Raw genomic sequence first — 19,527 nt, 5'->3', positions numbered from 1 at the left:
CCCCCTCCGCGCGGGGGGCGGGACCCGGGGCGCCCTGGCGCGCAGGCGCAGTCCTCATGCTGCGCGCAGGGTATCGGGCCTTAGTGTCCGGCGCTGTGGGCTTCCCTGTCGTGGCCTGCGCCGGACGCTCCAGGGAGCTCGAGCCGTGCACTGTCGTCATGTCCCGGCCGCTGCAGGCAGCCTCGGGAGCTCGGGTTCGGCCCGCCACGGTGCTGGGCACCATGGAGATGGGGCGCCGCATGGACGCCCCTGCCAGCGCCGCGGCCGTGAGCGCCTTCGTGCAGCGTGGTAACAGCGAGCTGGACACGGCCTTCATGTACGGCGATGGCCAGTCCGAGAGCATGCTGGGCGGCATGGGGCTCGGGCTGGGCGGCAGCAGCTGCACAGGTAACCGTGGGCTCCGGTGAGCTCTGCGCCGCGGCCTGCACCATCAGTGCCCTGCCCACCCTGGAACCCCAGACGCGCCCCTGGGCTCTTGATCCCCCGTGTTTTGCAGCTCCAGATGGGGGCCGTCTACTTGGCTCCTGCCCCGTCACTACGCTACGCAGTCGTCTGTAACTTTCTTCTGGAGGAATGGGGGTGTTAGGCTGGGGATACAGCCTTTCTGTTCTTCCTGTGCTGGGGGTGCTGCAGACCAGAAATGGACTTCCACGCCCCTCCCTCAAGATCAGAGCGGCATTGTCTTGGGAGTCCAGAGAAGCCCTTTGAGGGGCCGGGGACAGGGCAGGACACCGAACAAGCCCTAGGGGTGGCTGGTAATGGTAGCTTGTTGGAGGAGCCACTGAGGAAGGATGTTAGAGGGGGAGGCCCCAGCCCTGCACAGACTCAGCTTGGAAATGTGAAGTGTGGCAGGTGGAGGGATGACCAGCGGACAGGTGCAGCCCGGAGGAGCAAGGCCAGAGGCCTCCCTTCACCCGGTGCCATGGGAAGTGCCGTGTCCTGAAGCCGTTCTCTAGGGAGGTCTGTCCTGACAAGTGGGCTTGTGTAGCCTAGGCCTTGCTGTCCAGGGCCCCCTGCTGTGCCCCCTGCACAGGGAGGGCATTTTTCTGCATTTTCAGGAATGGATTTTTCTGCTCTGGTCTTTGCCCTGCCACCTTTGAGATGTTGCACTTGGATCAGAGTTCACTCCTGAGCATGTCTCTGGAGTGGGGGAGAGTGGGGAGGGCCAGAGAACTTGTTCCCTCCCACCAACCTCCTGCGTGACCTGCTGACAGCCTCCGGTCCTTGGGGTGCACTTTAAAAAATATATATTTATTTTATTTTTTATTGCAAAGACAGATTTACAGAGAAAAGGAGAGAGAGAGAAAGATCTTTCGTCCACTGGTTCACTCCACAAGTGGCCACAGTGGCTGGAGCTGAGCCAGTCCAAAACCAGGAGCTTCTTCAGGGTCTCCCACATGGGTACAGGGTCCCAGGGCTTTGGGCCGTCCTCAACTGCTTTCCCAGGCCACAAGCAGAGAGCTAGACGGGAAGCGGGGCTGCTGGGATTAGAACCAGCACCCATATGGGGTCCTGGGGCATGCAAGGTGAACATTCAGCCACTAAGCCGTTGCCCAGGCCCTGGGTGCACTCTTGTTTGCTCTGGAAAGTAAGCAGTCCAGCTGGCCATCCAGCCTGCTGGCGTTCTCTGCCAGGAAAGAGGCCATGTTAAATGAACTCAGTTACAAGCTGCATGGAGAGTGGAATACAGTGGTGTGTGAGCCATCCGAGAGCCAGGACTCACATCACTTCCTGCTCTGGGTGCTGTGGTCACCAGGGTTATCTGTCCTAGGTGATTCCAACAGCCTCCATGCTGTCCTGCCTTCTTCCGGCAGGCCCCCTGCACCTCAGCCAGACTCAGTGGAGATTCAATAGAGCTGCAGGTGCACTCCTCCCCTCCCCCAGACCAGCCTTGCAGAAGTCCAGAAGAGGGGCCCTGATGTGGTAGCCTAGTGGCTAAATCCTCACCTTGTATGCACCAGGATCCCATATGGGTGCTGGTTCTAATCCTGGCAGCCCCGCTTCCCATCCAGCTCCCTGCTTGTGGCCTGGGAAAGTAGTTGAGGATGGCCCAATTCCTTGGGACCCTGCACCCAAATGGGAGACCTGGAGGAGACTCCAGGCTCCTGGCTTCAGATTGGCGCAACTCCAACCATTGCGGTCACTTAGAGAGTGAATCATCAGGTAGAAGGTCTTCCTCTGTCTCTGCTCCTGTCTATATATATATGACTTTGTAATAAAAATAAATAAATCTGAACGTTCAGATCACTGTGTTTCTTCATCTCTGTTCTCTCAGGCTGTATGCCCAAGAGCTGGCAGAGCCAGCAGTTTGGGGACCCGTGGGATTCACTAAAGAAGTTAATCCAGTAACCTCCCCTTTGGGAACAGGCATTCTTACTGTCACCCCCGTTTTACAGACTGGAGGATCGAGGCTTGGAGGATACAGGGTGTCAGTGTGGGTGGGTTGCTCATGCAATTCTCTCTACTACTGCATTCTTCCTCCGCAGTGAAAATTGCCACCAAGGCCAACCCTTGGGATGGGAAATCCCTGAAGCCTGAGAGTGTGCGGTCCCAGCTGGAGACGTCACTGCAGCGGCTGCAGTGTCCCCGCGTGGACCTCTTCTACCTGCACGCACCTGACCACGACACCCCCATAGAAGAGACGCTGCGTGCCTGCCACCAGCTGCACCAGGAGGCGAGGGAGGCCCGGCCCCCGGGGGGGCAGACTGTACCCCTCATCCTGCGGCCACCAGGAAAGCCGAGGGAGGGACCAGGGCAGGCTAGCCAGGGGTGCCCCTCCAGCCCTGCCCCCGTCCTGGCTTCCTGCCCTGCACAGTTCTGATCACAGCCTCTTCCCACAGGGCAAGTTTGTGCAGCTGGGTTTGTCTAACTATGCCTCCTGGGAGGTGGCCGAGATCTGCACCCTGTGCAGGAAGAACAGCTGGATCCAGCCCACTGTGTACCAGGTGAGGGCCAGGATCCCCTTGTCCTCAGACAAACCCTGGGCACACACAGCCCTGAGCAAAACCTGTGGCTGGCTCCCGGGGACCCTAAGCTTGCTGTCCCAGCTCATTGCCTGCTTCCCTTTCTTCCTTCCCCATGTGGGTGTTCACATCAGCCTGACACGCCTCCACTCAGTGCTCGGGGCTCACGTGACGTGGCCCTTCCCACCGCCTCAAGGAGCTTTCGCTTTCCAAGCCTCATTCCTATATCCTCAGTAGGCATCTGCAGGCACACACATGCCCATCAAAGAAGCTACTTAGCACAATATCCTGTCACCTTGTCAAGTTTAAAGCTGACACGAACATCTCAGAGGCGCAGAGACCTTGTTCTGAGAGACCTTGTCAGTCTCCTCCTAGTGGTAGATCCGGTGTCTAGCACCTGATGGGTACTCACAGGTGTTTCTGGAAAGGTGACCCAGCCTGGTTTCACCTAGCTCTCCTCCAGTCCATCCCACAACCAGTGAGACTACATACTGCTGTGGTCTTGGGTAGAGCATTTGAAACAAGAAGGGAGAGGTCCCCCTTCTGGCCCACTGTCCCCCTGCACCGGCACCTCTCCCCACAGGGCATGTACAACGCCACCACCCGACAGGTGGAGAAGGAGCTGTTCCCCTGCCTCAGGCACTTTGGATTGAAGTTCTACGCCTACAACCCCTTGGCAGGTGCGCGCTGTACAGGACACAGGCTCTTCCTGGGCTCCTGGAGTGGGAGGGCAGGCCTGCCCCCATCCTTGCTACTGCTGCCCAAGTGATGCCCAGTCCGAACATGGGAAACAGAGGCCTTGAAAAGGGGTGGGGCCGCTGCCTCCCTCCATGCTAGGGCAGAGGGAAAAAGAGGGAGGATCCTGGGCTAGGGGTTTGATGGCAAGCTTCCTGCAGGGGGGCTTCTGACCGGCAAGTACCAGTACGAGGACAAGGACGAAAAAAAGCCTGAGGGCCGCTTCTTCGGGAATACGTGGGCTGAGGCCTACAGGAATCGGTGAGCTGTGCTGTGTCCAGATTGGGGAGCTGTTCACCTGCTTTTAGGGTCCCTTCCTGCCTGCACCGGCCTCTGTGAAGCGTGCAGCAACTGCAACAAATTCCGAGGTTCCTTCTGCTTTCCTTGGGTCTTTTGTGAGAAATGGGGAAGCCAGGACCACATGGCCTTCCAGGTCCCAGCTCTGCCTTGAGCAGTCACCCTCCAGGGAAGTACAACTGGGACTAGAGGCTCAGGAGGCCTGGGCTCTGCCCTGTCTCAGCTCCCTTGGCTGCACTCAGTCACAGGAGGGCAGATGCCTGTCTCTCAGGACCAGAGATGTCATCAGGGCCTCTGGGGAGGGGGCCAGAAGCCTGGGGAGGCCCCTCTGTACAGCAGGTGTAGAGTGGGTTGGCTGCCTGATTGGTGGTTTGGCTTGCCCTCTGGTATCATTCCATGGGTGTGACCCTGTGCCACTTTTTCCCTCTGCCCAGTTACTGGAAGGAGGAACACTTCAAGGGCATCGCCCTGGTGCAGAAGGCCCTGCAGGCTGCGTATGGCTCCAGCGCGCCTAGCTTGACCTCGGCCGCCATCCGCTGGATGTACCACCACTCCCAGCTGAAGGTAGCCCTGCTGTCCTGAGCGTGCGACTCCTGTTCTTTTGGGGAGCCACAATTACTGTTAGAGGATTGCTTCTGCTGGAATCTCACTTTTTCCCAGTACCCATGAGTATCCATGCTGCTATTATCTCTTCCCATCTAAGTGCCTTGGGTTTTTGTTTTCTTTTAAACTTTTGAATTTTATAGTACAGTTTTGTAGAGTCTGGGATTCCCCCACTCCAAAATCTCACTCCCCGACTGATTTTCCCCACCTTGTTACAACTGTACAGTCCTTCATAAGGAAGCATGATTCCATCAGTCTGTTTAAGTGTGTCCAGACAAGTGCTTTGGTTTTTGTTTTTCTTAAAGATTTATTTTATTTTGGGCCTGGCGTGGTAGCCTAGTTTCTAAACTCCTCACCTTGCTTACCCTAGGATCCCATATGGGCGCCGGTTCTAATTCCGGCGGCTCCACTTCCCTTCCATTTCCCTGCTTGTGGCCTGGGAAAGCAGTCAAGGATGGCCCAAAGCCTTGGGATCCTGCACCCACGTGGGAGACGTGGAGGAAGCTCTTGGCTCCTGGCTCCTGGCTTTGGATTGGTTCAGCTCCGGCTATTGCAGCCACTTGGGAAATGAACCAGCGGATGGAAGATCTTTCTCTCTGTATCTCCTTCTCTCTGTAAATCTGACTTTCCAATGAAAAGTAAATAAAATATATTTTTTAATTTTTGTTTTTATTTGGAAGGCAGAGTTATAGAGAGTAGGAAAGACAGAGAGATCTCTGTCCACTAGTTCACTCCCCAGATGGCCACAGCAGCCAGGAGAAAGAAGCCTCCTTCGTGTCTCCCATGCGGGTGCAGGGACCCGAGGAGCTGAGCCATCCTCTGCTGCTTTCTCAGGCCATATACAGGGAACTAGATCGTAAGTAGAGCAACTGAGACTTGAACCAGGTCCATATGGGATACCAACATTAACGGCAGAAGCCTAGTCTACTACATCACAGTGCCAATCCCACATAACGTGCCTTTAATCAGTGACACACAAGCAGGAGTCTGTGTGACCCATTAGTCTTCTTGCTAGGAGCTGGGATTTCTCTATCTCGTCTTGGGAGCAACTTGCTGCCAGCATCCGCCTTGGGCCAGGAGCATAACAGTGCCTTCCGTATTCAAGAGTACTTCCAGTCTGAGTCCCATCAGAACGCTGGGGTGCCATCCCAGAGGGGGACCTGGCTGTGGCTTTCCACTTGTGCCCCACGCACACCAGACAGAGGTGGCAGTGATGGCTCAAGAGGCTGATTGCCTGCCACCTGCAGGGGAGGCCTGGAAGCAGTTCTGGCTCCTGGCCCGCCCAGCTCAAGAGGGCTTATAGCAGCTTCTGGGAGGGAGCTGGCCTGTGGGAATCCTCTTCCTGTTTCTCAAATCATAATTTTAAAAGTTCATTAAAAATGAAATGAAAAGATAAGTTGATACAGTACAAAAAGATTTTAAAGTCATGCATATCAAGACCTTCTGAAGGTCCACGGAATAGGTGCTGTTCTCAACCATTTATGCACTGACTTCAAAATTTTGTTGTACCAAGTGAACATACTTTTTACAGCCTGTGTCCATGACCTCTGTGATTCCCCCTCAGGTGTAATCAAGGCTCACTAGGGCACACTGAGGGCTGTGTGTGATCTCTCACTCCCTTGACCACACTGAGAGTGGAGGACACGCAGGCTCAGAGAGGGTAACAGGCTAAGCCACGTTTGCTCAGCTGCTGGGTGGCACGACTGGGCTCTAGATGAAGGTCCGTGTGGGTGAGCAGGTGGCCCCAGGGACAAGGACACAGGCAGGGAGTGACAAAGCCACAGCTGCCCAGGCCGCTTGAATCCTCTCTGGCCCAAGGACCCAGAGCAGGGTGGGCAGCAGGGCTGGGCAGTGAGTGCTGCATGAGCTGATGTGTGCTGTTCCCTGCAGGGTGCCCACGGGGACGCGGTCATCCTGGGCATGTCCAGCCTGCAGCAGCTGGAGACGAACCTGGCAGCCGTGGAGGAGGGGCCACTGAAGTCAGAAGTTGTGGAGGCCTTTGACCAAGCCTGGAACCTGGTTGCCCATGAATGTCCCAACTACTTCCGCTAAGCCCCAGGTGGCACATGTGACCCCGCCTGTGTGTCACCCTCTGAACCCCTCTGCCTTCCTCTGACTGGGTATGGTCTCTGCAGGCTGTCTGGTCCATGCCTGCTCCTCCCCTGCCTTGTGCCTTACAGTGTGGGATGCTGAGGCCGAGCCCCACACAGCACGCCCTGTACAATAAAGCTGCCCTGCCCTGGCGGCAGCTGGGCTTGGGTGAACCCACCAATGTGTCTGCTGTGCTGCTTGTAGCTTGTTCCCTGCCTGCCCTGGCTGCTGAGAGCGGGGCTGAGCAGAGCCTGGGTCTTCAAGGGCACATGTTGGGGAGGGTGTCACCAGGGTCTCCCCAGTCCTCATCCCAGTTCCTGCCTGACCTCCCAGCAGCTGAGAGGCACTCAGCATCCTCACAGTGAGAAGGGGCCACCCCCTTACAATGGGTCAGCTCTCCCTCTGACCCCCCTCCCGGTGCTCAGCAGTGGGACCTTTGGGGCAGGTCATGCCATGAGCACCAGCAGCAGCAGCAGCTGTAAGTACCATCAGGAGGTCAGGGCCTTCATCCTGTCCCCATCTCACTGGTGGCTTTACTCTGCCATTGCCCTGGCCTCCTGCTCTCGGGGGTTGGAGCACAGGCCGTCAGGTCCCCACTGCCCTCAGCTGGTCCTGCAAGGCTGTAGAGCTGAGTCCTGGGCCTGAGGTTGCTGTTGACCCAACTCTGCAGGCCTGTGCGGGGCTGGGGCTTCCCAGGCGGGTTGAGGGCAGGCAGTGGACACTGCAACACTTGGAGCTGTCTCTAGAAGTGATGCAGGGGCTCGCTCAGGAATCCAGACCCAAGCCAAAACTCAAAGCCTCTGATCTACCTAGAGTCCCATTTGTGGTCTACAGGGGCACACCACAACAACACATTCCCACCGGAGCTTTATTCTGTATGGTAAAGGTTGCCCTCCTCAGATGCCCCCGCAACCAACACAAAGTGTGGTGGCTGTCAGTTACTGTTGCCCAAGAGGCCACTGCCAGAGTGAGTGCACATGACAGTCGCCCTAGGGATCTAAGGACTCGAATGCAGTCCTCACCAACATCCAAGCTAGCTTTGTTGGCTTTACACTGAAATAAATCCTAAAAATCATATGGAAATTCAAGGGACCCAGAATAGCCAAAATAATCTTGAAAAACCAAACTCCAGGCCTCACACTTTCTGATTTCCAGCTTACCGCACAGTGAGCGTCTGTCCTAGCTTCACACCCCACTCGGGCGGCCACATCCCCTAACCGAGAGCCCACGGCATGGAGTTCAGCTCTGTGCCCAGTTCCCTTTTCTGTCAGTGCACACTCCAGGAGGCAGCTCGAGTGTTGGGAAGTTGGGGCCCTGCTGCCCACCTGGGAGAGTGAACTTGAATTAAGAAAATCCTAGCTTCTGGCTTCATCCTGGCCCGGCCCTGGCTGTTGGCAGGCATCTGGGAAATAAAGTAGCAGAAACTTACTCTCTCTCAAAAAGTGTTAAGGCACTTTTGAATACCAGGAGGGAAAAACGGCAGGCAAAATGTGAGGGAAATTTAAAAAAAACCATTTTCCTTCTGTTCAGTTTTTGGCATTCTATTCACATTCTAGCAAAAACTATAACGCTATGACGTGGTTCTAAATGCATGTGGAAGAGAAATTTGAGATTGTTCAGGAAGAGTTAAAAAGATGGTCAGAGTAAGGTTTGATAGTTTACTCAGTGAAACCATCAATAGACTGTTACATTATGTAAATAAAGGAATTAAAGCAGCTAGTGGGGAGCTGGGAGTAAAAATACAAATCAGAACTGTGCTTCACAACATGGGCTACATCGAAGACAAAGCAAGAATGCCAGCCGCTCAGCTCAGTGCCCATCGAGCTCAGGACCTGGCACGTAGCCAGCTCAGTGCCCAGCGAGCCCGGGCCCTGGCACGTAGCCAGCTCAGTGCCCAGCGAGCCCGGGCCCTGGCACATAGCCAGCTCAGTGCCTAGCGAGCTCAGGACCTGGCACGTAGCCAGCTCAGTGCCCAGCGAGCCTGGGTCCTGGCACGTAGCCAGCTTATGCCCAGCGAGCCCAGGACTTGACATGTACCCAGCTCAGTGCCCTCTTCTTTACCCGAGGAACTGATCCCTGTATCCTGCTCCATAACTCTGTCTTTCCAATAAATAAGTCTAAAACAATTCACGTCCTCTGCTCTCGTGCTGGCTGCAGGATGCATGTCTCCGTCTCCCACAGCTTCACAGAGCTGGTCGTTTATTGTTGACAAGCGTTGTACGATGGCCGCAGGCCAGGGCTGCAGGCTCCAGCTCACCTGTGGCCTTGCCAGGTTCTTCTTTGCCTCATACATTGGTGCTCTGAGGCCAGACCTGTCTGCATGAAGTATGTCCTTTTTTTATTAAAAAAAAAAAAAAGCTTTTGCCTTTTTATGCAATCAAAATATCTTGACAGCACTTTATCATTTATATTTAAGGTAATTATTGATGAGATTGAATTTGGTTCTATCTTGCTGTTTCTTTTCTATCTGTTCATTGGTTCTTCATTTCTTTAAAAAAATAATAATAATTACCTGCCTCCTTTTGGGTGAATTTTACCTCTATTATAGCTTGCTTTCATGGCCGAATGTTTTTTTGGTTCTTGTTTTTATATTTTAAGTGGTTGTCTGAAAACTTGTTCCATTTTGGGAGATAATCCTACTGCAGTTGCCTCCAAATGGACGCCGGTTCTAATCCCGGCAGCTCCACTTCCCATCCAGCTCCCTGCTTGTGGCCTGGGAAAGCAGTCAAGGACAGCCCAAAGCCTTGGGATCCTGCACCCGCATGGGAGACCCTGAAGAAACTCCTGGCTCCTAGCTTTGGATTGGTGCAGCTCCAGCTGTTGCGGTCACTTGGGGAGTGAATCGTTGGATAGAAGATCTTTCTCTCTGTCTCTCCTCCTCTCTGTATATCTGACTTTGCAATAAAATAAATATTTTTTTAAAAATTTAAATTTTACTGTTTTCATCCCCTTTTTTGCTGTTTTGATTTTTTTTTAAGATTTATTCATTTTTACTTGAAAGAGTTAGAAATCTTCCATCTACTGATTCACTCCCCAGATGGCCACAGTGACTAATGCCGAGTCAGGCTGAAGCCAAACCCAGGAGCTTCTTCCTGGTCTCCCATGTAGGTTCAGGGGCCCAGGACACTGCTTTCTTAGGGGCATTAGTAGGGAGCTGGATCGGAAGTGCAGCAGCCAGGAGTGAACTGAGGCTTATCTGGGAGGCCAGGATAGCGAGCAACAGCTCCACTGTCTGGCCCCTGTCCAGGGTTTTCTTGCAGGGATTGTTACACAAGAGGATTCAGACGTGTTTGACTTTGTTCAGCTCTTGACCTTCCAAGCCTTGTACCTTGCAGCAGTTAGCTCTCTTCGCTGAAGGCACCTCAGGATGCATCGCTCTGGTGGATCCAAGCAACACTTGGTCCATTCCCAGCCGCCAGCGCCCACAAAGTCCCGTAAAGGCCAGCTCCTAGGGGGCAGTGGGCTTTCACGTGGGCAAACGGTTAGGAATGAGATAACTGTGGTGTGAACAGTGTAAACTCAGAGACTGGAATTCTGTAATGAAGAGGAAAGTTTTGCCCTGGGGTGTAGCACGGGTTTCCACCAGTTCGCCGAACACTTGAAACAGTACCTTTGCAGCGGACGGTGTGGAACCTTCGGCAGCCTCAGCCTCCGGTGGGGATGGGGCGGGAGGCCACGCGACAGGTGCACAACGCTCCGGGTGACCTGCCCACTCCATTGGATAGGTCCTAAGGCCCACACCCACTGCATTTGTGGGTTTCCTCGGCGGGAAGCCATGGCTATGCTGACAGAGAGCGGGAGTGCACACCACAGTCCACGCGAGGGAGAAGCGCAAATGACGGACACGCGCTCGCGCGTCGGCCAAACCGGACCCTTCCATCACCTACGGACCACGCCGCAGCGCGCCCCGCCCACCACCCTAGGCTCCGCCCACACCTGCGCGCTCATCCCCGCCCTGGGTTGGCCACGCCCACGCCGGCGGAACGCCCCGCCCAGCATTCTGCGTCCCGCCCGCCTCGGCGGAAAGCCCCGCCCACTACCGCCCAACTGCCCCGTCTACCATCATGCGACCCGCCCACCACTCTGAGCCCCGCCCACACCTGCCGCGATCACCCCCCGCCCTGAATTCGCCCCGCCCACGCCGGTGGAACGGGGCGCCCCGCCTGCAACCCAACTTTGCCCCGCTCGTCACCCATCTCTATGCCGCGGCGTGCCCCGCCCGTCCCCGTCCCGGGTTCGCTCCGCCCCGCCCACCACTCTTCGCCCCGCCCACACCCTCCCAGGCCTCGCCCCACCCACCGCTCTGCACTCCGCCCATCCCAGAGAAACGCCCGGCCTACCGCCCAACTCCGCCCCGCCCATCCCCGCCCCGCTGGTCATCTTGCGCCCCGCCCCGCGCTCGCCCCACCTACCACTCTCTGTTGGCCACGCCCCACGGAGCGCTCCGCCCCGCCCATCGCCCCGAGTCCCGCCCCGCGCTCGTCACGCCCCCTTCCACCCTCTGCTTGCCTCGCCCACTGCTTCCTTCTGCCCTGGAAGGGCCTTTCCTGGACTTTCAAAACTTGTGGTCGCCTACAACTTGCAGCTGCACTGCAGAGGCCCCAGAGTCCACAGCCTCCGCCACCATGTCCTGTCCGATGCCGCAGCGCCTGCCCGCCACCATACTGGGCGCCATGGAGATGGGGCAACGCCTGGATGCCCCTGCCAGCGCCGCGTTGGTGCGCGCCTTCCTGGATCGCGGCCACAAGGAGATCGACACGGCCTTCATCTACACTGACGGCCAGTCCGAGACCATCCTGGGCGGCCTGGGGCTCGGGCTGGGCGGCGGCAACTGCAAAGGTAACTGTGATCCTTGGCCCCTGAGCCGTGCACTACTGATGCCGTCTAGGAACCTGACCCAGCCATGCACTGACCCCAGTGGGTACTGACCACCCCTGCACCAGCTGCTCTGGGAAACCCAGGTTGATCCTGCCCCAGATGCATAGAAGGTCTTTGTCCTCACTCCCTTCCCTCACTTCCTCCCAGGATCCACTAGCCAGTGTCATTTTAGCCCGGGTCTATCCTGGAACCCTTAGGCTAGGCCTCCTGAGGGGGGCACTGAACACTCAGGACCTGGCACAGGGCTGCCCCTCCTCCAGACACCCCAGGTGACCCTGAAACCCAACGCCTACTGCACTCTGCCCTTCACACCCTGGCGTGATTGCTACAGTACCATCAGAATTGATACATAGTACAAATTTGCTTCCTCCATGCCCCAGACTACTCCCTGTGCAACTTTGCTCTCAATTCACTGTTGGGTCGGCAGTGCCTTGAACATCTTGGAGCCATGGTGGCCCCTGCACAGCATGGGGTGGGGGGCAGTGTCGGGTGCCTCTCATGCCAGTGTCTGTCTGAAGCTACAGGTGGCAAATCCTTCCTCCAGCTCAGCACTGAGCATGCCCAGCAGGGAGCCTGTCCTAGGGAGGCATGAAGAAGGCTGGTCAGAGAAGGGAACACTGTTCTTCCAGAGGGTAGAAGGTGGCTGTGGGAGTGCGAGGGAAGAGGAGCTGCAGGCTGGGCTGGGGTGTGCCACAGCTTGAGACTGGCATGGCTGGGGGAGCTGAGGGTGACTTATAGGGTTGAGGGTGAAGACTCGGGACCCCGCCAGGAGGATCAGAGGACATGGGAGTGGCTGGAGGCCAGGAGGTAGATGACACAGGGGGCTCAGAAGGGGCAGGTGAAAATGCCACTTGGCGATCATAAGTCCTGGGAGTGGCTTTAGCCCGGCCTGGCAGGTGCAGTGAGAACTCAGCAGTGTCAGCAATGTCAGTGTTGTGTGTTGGCACCTTAGCCTCCTTCCCTGGGGAGGCATGGCCGGGTGGAGTCTCACCCCTGATCCCACTGCTCTGAGGCCCCTGCATCTCAGGGAACCTCCCTCTACACACCCTGGCTACCTCCCAGGACAACTCACATTGGGTCCCTATTGGTGCTGCTGATTGTTTTCCTGAAATTGCTGGTGTCCTGATGAAAGCCTTCTGCTCCGTCATTGAGGCTGGGTCACTGGGTCACAGTCCTCTTGGTTAGATCCAGAAAGGGTGGAGGAGGATGGAGGATGGGAAATGTCCCCCGTGGGTGTCACCAAACCTCATCTCTCCCAGGTCAGAAGGTCCCCATGCCCAGTGCTCCTGCCCCTGGCACCTGCTTGGCACATTGGCTCTGCAGCGAGCTTCCTTCACTTCCCAGGCAGCAGTCTCTGCCTTCCCTGTGGACTCTGGGAGTCAGATCCAAGGAAGCTCCTGAGCTCTCGTGTGGCCTTGTCCCCCTGTGCCCTGGGCTCCCAGAGCACCTTGTGCTTTGCCCTGCTTCCTAAACTCTCAGCAGGTGCTCATCCCTCAGCACCTCGTGACAGGTGCAGCCAGTTCCCTGGCCATGGTGCAGGTGGGAGGACTGAGGCTCAGAGAGGCCTGGGAACCTTCTCCAGGACCCAGAGCTGCGAGGGCAGAGCTGGGATGTGCAGTCACTGTTGCTCTTCAGCTGGACCCTGTATTCTGGACCCAGTTTCTCTTCAGTATTGGACCCAGGGCAGTGTGACAGTTTACTCTGACTTCCATGTCTGTTGCCTCCTAGTGAAAATTGCCACCAAGGCCAACCCATTGGACGGGAAGACACTGAAGCCTGAGAGTGTGCGGAACCAGCTGGAGACTTCACTGAAGCGACTGCAGTGTCCACGGGTGGACATCTTCTACCTGCACATGCCTGACCACAACACCCCCATAGAAGAGACGCTGCGTGCCTGCAATGAGCTGCACCAGGAGGTGAGGGTCAATTGCCCCCAGGAGTGAACTGTGCCCCACCTCATCCTGAATTCCCCAGGGTGTGCAGCCAAGAGGACAGTCCCTGAGCTTTTCTGGGGATATGATCTCATCCTGTGTGTCTCCCTCCTGGTCCCCTGTGCAGGTCTGGATTCTGAGCATAGCCTCTCTCCACAGGGCAAGTTTGTGGAGCTGGGCCTTTCCAACTATCCTGCCTGGCAGGTGGCCGAGATCTGCACCCTGTGCAAGAAGAATGGCTGGATCCAGCCCACTGTGTACCAGGTGAGGACTGGCTACAGGGCTGTGCTGAGCCAAGATGTCTATGCAGAATGAGGTATTTTGCTAGACAGGGTACTTTGGCTTCCGTTCTATGGCTGGTTCCTCTCTCCACAGGGCATGTACAATGGCATCACCCGGATGGTGGAGAAGGAGCTGTTCCCCTGTCTCAGGCACTTTGGATTGAGGTTCTATGCCTTCAACCCACTGGCTGGTATGTGGTTTCTGGGCACAGGTAACCCTTAGCCAGGGAGCAGCAGCCTGGCCCATCTCCGCTGCTGCTGCCCAAGGGATGACTTGGAGTAGGGTGTGGCTGCTGCATCCCTCCATGCTCTGGGCCTCCCCACCTGAGGGGTCTGGCGGTCTCTGGGAGGGTCTTTTTTTTTTTCTAAGATTTATTTTTATTACAAAGTCAGATATACAGAGAGGAGGAGAGACAGAGAGGAAGATCTTCCGTCCGATGATTCACTCCCCAAGTGAGCCGCAATGGGCCGGTGCGCGCCGATCCGATGCCGGGAACCAGGAACCTCTTCCAGGTCTCCCACGCGGGTGCAGGGTCCCAATGCCTTGGGCCGTCCTCAACTGCTTTCCCAGGCCACAAGCAGGGAGCTGGATGGGAAGTGGAGCTGCCGGGATTAGAACCGGCGCCCATATGGGATCCCGGGGTGTTCAAGGCGAGGACTTTAGCCGCTGGGTCACGCTGCCAGGCCCTCCGGGAGGGTCTTGTGCCAGGAATCTGATGGCACCTTCCTGCAGGGGGGCTACTGACCGGCAGATACAAGTACGAGGACAAGGAGAAAGAGCCCGAGGGCCGCTTCTTTGGGAATAAATGGTCTGAGGTCCTCAGGAATCGGTAAGGTTGGTGGTTGGTGTGGATGGGGGCAGGTGGGGTGGCCAGGAAGGTTCCGTTTAGCTAAAGCACAGTCTTCTCCTTGAGGAGAAGAGTGCCTGCCACCTGCACCTACTATCTGCTTTTCTTGGGGTGTCCAAAAATAGAGATCCCAGGACCACGGGGTCTTCTAAGTCCTAGCTCTGTCCTGAGCAGTCACCGGCCAGTCAGGAAGGAGAACTGTGGTTGGGGCTCAGGAAACCTGGGCCACGCCCCACCCAGTCTCAGTTCCCTTGACCACACTTGGTCGCACGAGGGCAGGTGCTTAACTCTCAGGACCAGAAATGTCTTCGGGGTCTCTGGGTGGAAGCCAGCAGCCTGGGGAGGAACCTCCATGCAGCAGGTGTACAGTGGGTTAGCTGCCTTGGCTGTTTGGATGAGCCCTCAAGTGTCACCCTTGTGAGTGTGTCCCTGTGCCCCTGTCCCCACCTGCCCAGCTACTGGAAGGAGTGTCACTTCAAAGGCATCGCCCTGGTGCAGAAGGCCCTGCAGGCTGCGTATGGCTCTAGCGCCCCCAGCATGATCTCGGCTGCTTTCCGCTGGATGTACCACCACTCCCAGCTGAAGGTAACCCAGTGCTCACTTCAGCAGCACATACGCTAAAACTGAAGGTAACTCTGTTGGGCAACACATGCAGTATCTGCTCCTTTTTGGGAGCCCAAAGGGGGTGGCTAGAAAGGCTGTCATACCTCCTCATGAAATTTCATTCTTTCACTCTGTTATTTTGAGTTATTTCCAGTGCACTTTGTTCTTACGTAAGTGCTGAGTTTTGTGCTGAGGGCTCCCAAGCGTGAAGCTGAGTAGGACTTAGACCTTATGCACCTGTTTTTCCAGGTTGTTGCTGACAGATATTATCAGGGTTGCAATGTTAGCTACAAGCCCCATCCATCTCATTCCTCTGTTGGGAGCTGGGATTAGTGTCTCTTCTGCCATTTTTACTGGGGAGACATGCACTGTGTGCCCCGGGCTTGGCTCCCGACCCTGCCCAGCCTGGGCTGCTGCAGGCTTTAGGGGAGTGAACCACTGGACAAAAGTCATCCCCACCAGTCTGTTCCCTTTACTCTTGATCTCTCAAATAATAATAATAATTACAAAAATGCTTGTGGAGAGTGGGATTAAAGATATACCTACTTGATTTGTACAGAATCTGAAAGGCATAAATAGCATGAGTTTTCAAGCAGTTCATGGATGTGTATTAGGAACATCTATGCATGGATTTTAAAATTTGGTTGTACCGAGTGAACACACATTCCACTTCCTTTGATTCCCCCTCATGTGTAATGAAGGCTCACTAGGGCACGCTGAGGGCTGTGTGTGATCTCTCACTCCCTTGACCACACTGAGAGTGGAGGACACGCAGGCTCAGAGAGGGTAACAGGCTAAGCCACGTTTGCTCAGCTGCTGGGTGGCAGGACCGGGCTTGTGTGGGTGAGCAGGTGGCCCCAGGGACAAGGACACAGGCAGGGAGTGACAAAGCCACAGCTGCCCAGGCCCCTTGAGTCCTCTCTGGCCCAAGGACCCAGAGCAGGGTGGGCAGCAGGACCAGTCAAGGAGTGCTGTGTTAGCTGACATGTGCTGTTCCCTGCAGGGTGCCCACAGGGATGCAGTCATCCTGGGTGCGTCCAGCCTGCAGCAGCTGGAGACGAACCTGGCAGCTGTGGAGGAGGGGCCACTGAAGTCAGAAGTCGTGGAGGCCTTTGACCAAGCCTGGAACCTGGTTGCCCATGAATGTCCCAACTACTTCCGCTAAGCCCCAGGTGGCACATGTGACCCCGCCTGTGTGTCACCCTCTGAACCCCTCTGCCTTCCTCTGACTGGGTATGGTCTCTGCAGGCTGATCCCTGCTTACTCCTCCCCTGCCTTGTGCCTTACAGTGTGGGATGCTGAGGCCGAGTCCCACACAGCACGCCCTGTACAATAAAGCTGCCTTGCCCTGGCGGCAGCTGGGCTCGGGTGAACCCACCAGTGTGTCTGCTGTGCTGCTTGTAGCTTGTTCCCTGCCTGCCCTGGCTGCTGAGAGCGGGGCTGAGCAGAGCCTGGGTCTTCAAGGGCACATGTTGGGGAGGGTCTCACCAGGGTCTCCCCAGTCCTCATCGCAGTTCCTGCCTGACCTCCCAGCAGCTGAGATGCACTCAGCCTCCTCACAGTGAGAAGGGGTCAAATGGGTCAGCTCTCCCTCTGACCCCCCTCCCGGTGCTCAGCAGTGGGACCTTTGGGGCAGGTCATGCCATGAGCACCAGCAGCAGCAGCAGCAGCTGTAAGTATCATCAAGAGGTCAGGGCCTTTATCCTGTCCCCATCTCACTGGTGGCTTTACTCTGCCATTGCCCTGGCCTCCTGCTCTCGGGGGTTGGAGCACAGGCCGTCAGGTCCCCACTGCCCTCAGCTGGTCCTGCAAGGCTGCAGAATCCTCTGTTGGTCAATCCTTCGTACAGCCAAACATGCAGGCCTGGGACTTTGCAAGCAGTGAGCGCTGCCCACGCTTGGAGCTTCTCTCTCTTTTTTCCCCCGTTGGTGAAATTTCGGGAAATCTGTGTTTCATTTTTGTTCTTGTTGTTGTTGTTTGTCTTTATCTCTAATTTGTTTTCATTGTTGAGAGGAATGCATGCCCATGTGTGCCTCTGATTACAGTGTGAAGGATACTTGTTTCAGTCTTCAGAGGAAGGGGAGAGGGCTGCTCCTTGCTACAAACTACTTGAGTACTGGGGAAGGGGGTCAGTCCTTGATGATGACCTTGAGACCCAAATAAGGGTGATATTTGAGTGGTCTTGATGGCCCCAAGATGTTATTGATTTCTTTGCTCTAGGGTTGAGAAAAATCTTTCCAAAGTCTACTGGTTATAAAATCCACCCTAGTGCTTCCACAGATCCAGGAACATGCTGCAAAGCTTGGCCAAGAGAGTTGTCCAACCTATTCTGCTTTGCATCCTCTGATGAGGCAGTTGACATATCCTGCTGGCCTAGATAAGCTGGCTGTCATGTTCCCTGTGTGCATCTGGACACGCTGTCCACTGCACAGGCAGCAGCAACTGAGAAGGCCCAGTTCTGATGCATGCACTCCAAGGTGAGACTACATATCCTGTGATTTTATTTGTGGCTGGGGTCTGAGTCCAGGAGTCCAGTTGGGGAGTCCTCAAGAAAAGTCCTTGGGATGCCCTCAGACTTGACTCTTACGCCAGTCAGTACAGGGTCAAGTGAGATTTGTTACTTGTATCAGCCAATGCACCTATCAGTGGATGCAGCTGTTTATCTCATATGAACCACTGACACGTGCTACATCCCAGCCCACCCACCCAGCGCACCACAGACCCAGTCCTTCTGTACATCAGAGGGTGCCACAGTTTAGTGGGGGCAACTCCCGTAACCTTCACCAGGCCCACCCCAGCCCCGGTTTTTGAACATGTCAGACTTTCCTGTGGCTTAGCCCAGCCTCGCCTGTACCCCATTTGGCTCTTGTGCGCATCTACAAGTACTGTGGCTTAGTTCAGCCAACACATTTGCACACCTGACTCTCACATATGCCAACAGGGGCCACTGCTTTGTCCTGACTCGCCCCTGGCCCTAGTTCTAGCAATAGGGACAGCCTAGCGGGGAGTGTCCACAGATTCCCTGCCAGGCGTGTTCCCAGCTCTGGATCTTGTGCCTATCTGGGGGAACTGCAGTCCAACCTGACATGATTTCACCCAGTCCAAGCACTTGCCAGTTGCTGCAGTAACCTAGCTTGGCTTGCCTCTATCCGTTCTGGCTCCCAGACACACCAGCAGGTACAGCAGCCTAGCCAAGCCTGGCCGATCCCAGCCCTACATCTCTTGCTCTCTAGTGGAAGCAGCAGCCTAGCAAGGGAGTCCCCAGATTCTCCCTACCAGGTCTGCTCCCAGCCCTGGGTCTTGCACATGCCAGCAGGTGCTGTAGTTCAGTCTGAGATGGCCCACCCCCAGTCTTAGCATTTGCCAACAGGTGCTACAGCCTGGCCTAGCACAGCCTGCTTCAAGTCCCAGCTCTCTCTGGTCGCAGGTACAACAGTCTATCTCAACCTGTCCCACTACCAGCCTCCATGTGAATTGGCAGGTGTCGTGGTCCAAGCCGGCCTGGCCTGCACTCTGTCCTGATTCTCACTTGTGCCAGTGTGTGCTGTGAACTGACGCTGTCCTGTCCACACATGTGCCAACAGGTGCTATAATCCAGCCTGGTATAGTCTATACCCAGCTTTGGCTCTCACACTTAACAGTGGGAATTATGGCTAACAGGGGAATTCCCTAACTTCTTCTACCAGGTCTGCTCACAGCGATGGATCCCACAAGAACCATCAGGTGCTGCTGCCCAGGTTGGCAGCACTGGATCTATTTCTCACACTCACAGTGGGTACTGTAGCCTAGCCTGACTGACCACACACATTCTGTTTTTCACCAATGGGTACTGCAGCCCATCCTGTCTGGCCTGGAGCCTCTCTTGAAGTGATGGTAGTGCCCACTCAGGAATCCAGACCTAACTATGAATTGAAGAGGGTGTCTCGGCTCAAAAAATCCTATGTGGTCTATAGAGGGAGGCATCTTTCAGGCTAAATTTCTTCTTTATCAGGACTGCTATTTGGTAATGCAGATAAAGCTGCTGTTTGTGTCCCTGCCATTGCATATGGGTGCCAGTGTAAGTCCCTGCTGCTCCACTTCTGATCCAGCTTGCTGCTAATGTGCCTTGGAAAGAAGTGGAGCATGATACAAATGCTTGAGCCCCTTAATGCATGCATGAGATCCAGAAGAAACTTCTGGCTGCTGGCTTCAGACCGGTCAGTTCAAGCCTTTTTGGAAGTTGAACTAGCAGATGGGAGACTTCTCTTTTTCTAACTCTGTCTTTCAAATAAAATCTATTTGAAATTTATTCCTTTTT

General features: G+C 55.6%; 2 protein-coding genes across 4 annotated transcripts; both read left to right on the top strand.

Moving 5' to 3' along the window:
• The first annotated feature begins 35 nt into the window (after nucleotides 1-35).
• On the top strand, nucleotides 36-6,866 carry LOC101517335 (aflatoxin B1 aldehyde reductase member 4). The gene is made up of 7 exons (XM_058676044.1): nucleotides 36-387; nucleotides 2,487-2,674; nucleotides 2,841-2,945; nucleotides 3,547-3,643; nucleotides 3,860-3,959; nucleotides 4,430-4,559; nucleotides 6,489-6,866. Exons 1-7 carry the CDS (start codon nucleotides 57-59, stop codon nucleotides 6,648-6,650), a joined length of 1,113 nt encoding a protein of 370 aa, XP_058532027.1. The 5' UTR covers nucleotides 36-56; the 3' UTR covers nucleotides 6,651-6,866.
• Nucleotides 6,867-11,214: 4,348 nt separating this feature from the next.
• On the top strand, nucleotides 11,215-16,476 carry LOC101517585 (aflatoxin B1 aldehyde reductase member 2-like). Of its 3 annotated transcripts, none has more exons than XM_004592307.4 (7): nucleotides 11,215-11,528; nucleotides 13,296-13,483; nucleotides 13,658-13,762; nucleotides 13,874-13,970; nucleotides 14,513-14,609; nucleotides 15,083-15,212; nucleotides 16,234-16,476. In XM_004592307.4, the coding sequence occupies exons 1-7, from the start codon at nucleotides 11,315-11,317 to the stop codon at nucleotides 16,393-16,395; spliced, it is 993 nt and encodes a 330-aa protein (XP_004592364.2). In that variant the 5' UTR covers nucleotides 11,215-11,314; the 3' UTR covers nucleotides 16,396-16,476. The 3 variants fall into 3 exon arrangements, with proteins under 3 accessions (XP_004592364.2, XP_058532021.1, XP_058532017.1); XM_058676038.1 differs by lacking the exon at nucleotides 16,234-16,476 and adding an exon at nucleotides 15,480-15,731; XM_058676034.1 differs by having other exon boundaries at nucleotides 11,216-11,528; nucleotides 16,245-16,476.
• Nucleotides 16,477-19,527: the final 3,051 nt, after the last annotated feature.

Source organism: Ochotona princeps, chromosome 2 (genome assembly GCF_030435755.1).
Source record: "Ochotona princeps isolate mOchPri1 chromosome 2, mOchPri1.hap1, whole genome shotgun sequence".
In the NCBI taxonomy this organism is placed as follows: Eukaryota; Metazoa; Chordata; class Mammalia; order Lagomorpha; family Ochotonidae; genus Ochotona; species Ochotona princeps.
Note: the sequence above shows the minus strand (reverse complement) of the source record. Positions and strands in the feature narration are given on the sequence as shown.

What these genes read in the sequence shown, in the direction of transcription:
- LOC101517335 (XM_058676044.1), top strand. Translation starts at nt 57, where the DNA reads ATGCTGCGCGCAGGGTATCGGGCCTTAGTGTCCGGCGCTGTGGGCTTC. An exon ending in GGGCGGCAGCAGCTGCACAG is followed by an intron (nt 388 to 2,486) that starts GTAACCGTGGGC and finishes CTTCCTCCGCAG; the next exon opens with TGAAAATTGCCACCAAGGCC. An exon ending in TCCAGCCCACTGTGTACCAG is followed by an intron (nt 2,946 to 3,546) that starts GTGAGGGCCAGG and finishes CTCTCCCCACAG; the next exon opens with GGCATGTACAACGCCACCAC.
- LOC101517585 (XM_004592307.4), top strand. Translation starts at nt 11,315, where the DNA reads ATGTCCTGTCCGATGCCGCAGCGCCTGCCCGCCACCATACTGGGCGCC. An exon ending in TCTGAGGTCCTCAGGAATCG is followed by an intron (nt 14,610 to 15,082) that starts GTAAGGTTGGTG and finishes CCACCTGCCCAG; the next exon opens with CTACTGGAAGGAGTGTCACT. An exon ending in ACCACCACTCCCAGCTGAAG is followed by an intron (nt 15,213 to 16,233) that starts GTAACCCAGTGC and finishes TGTTCCCTGCAG; the next exon opens with GGTGCCCACAGGGATGCAGT.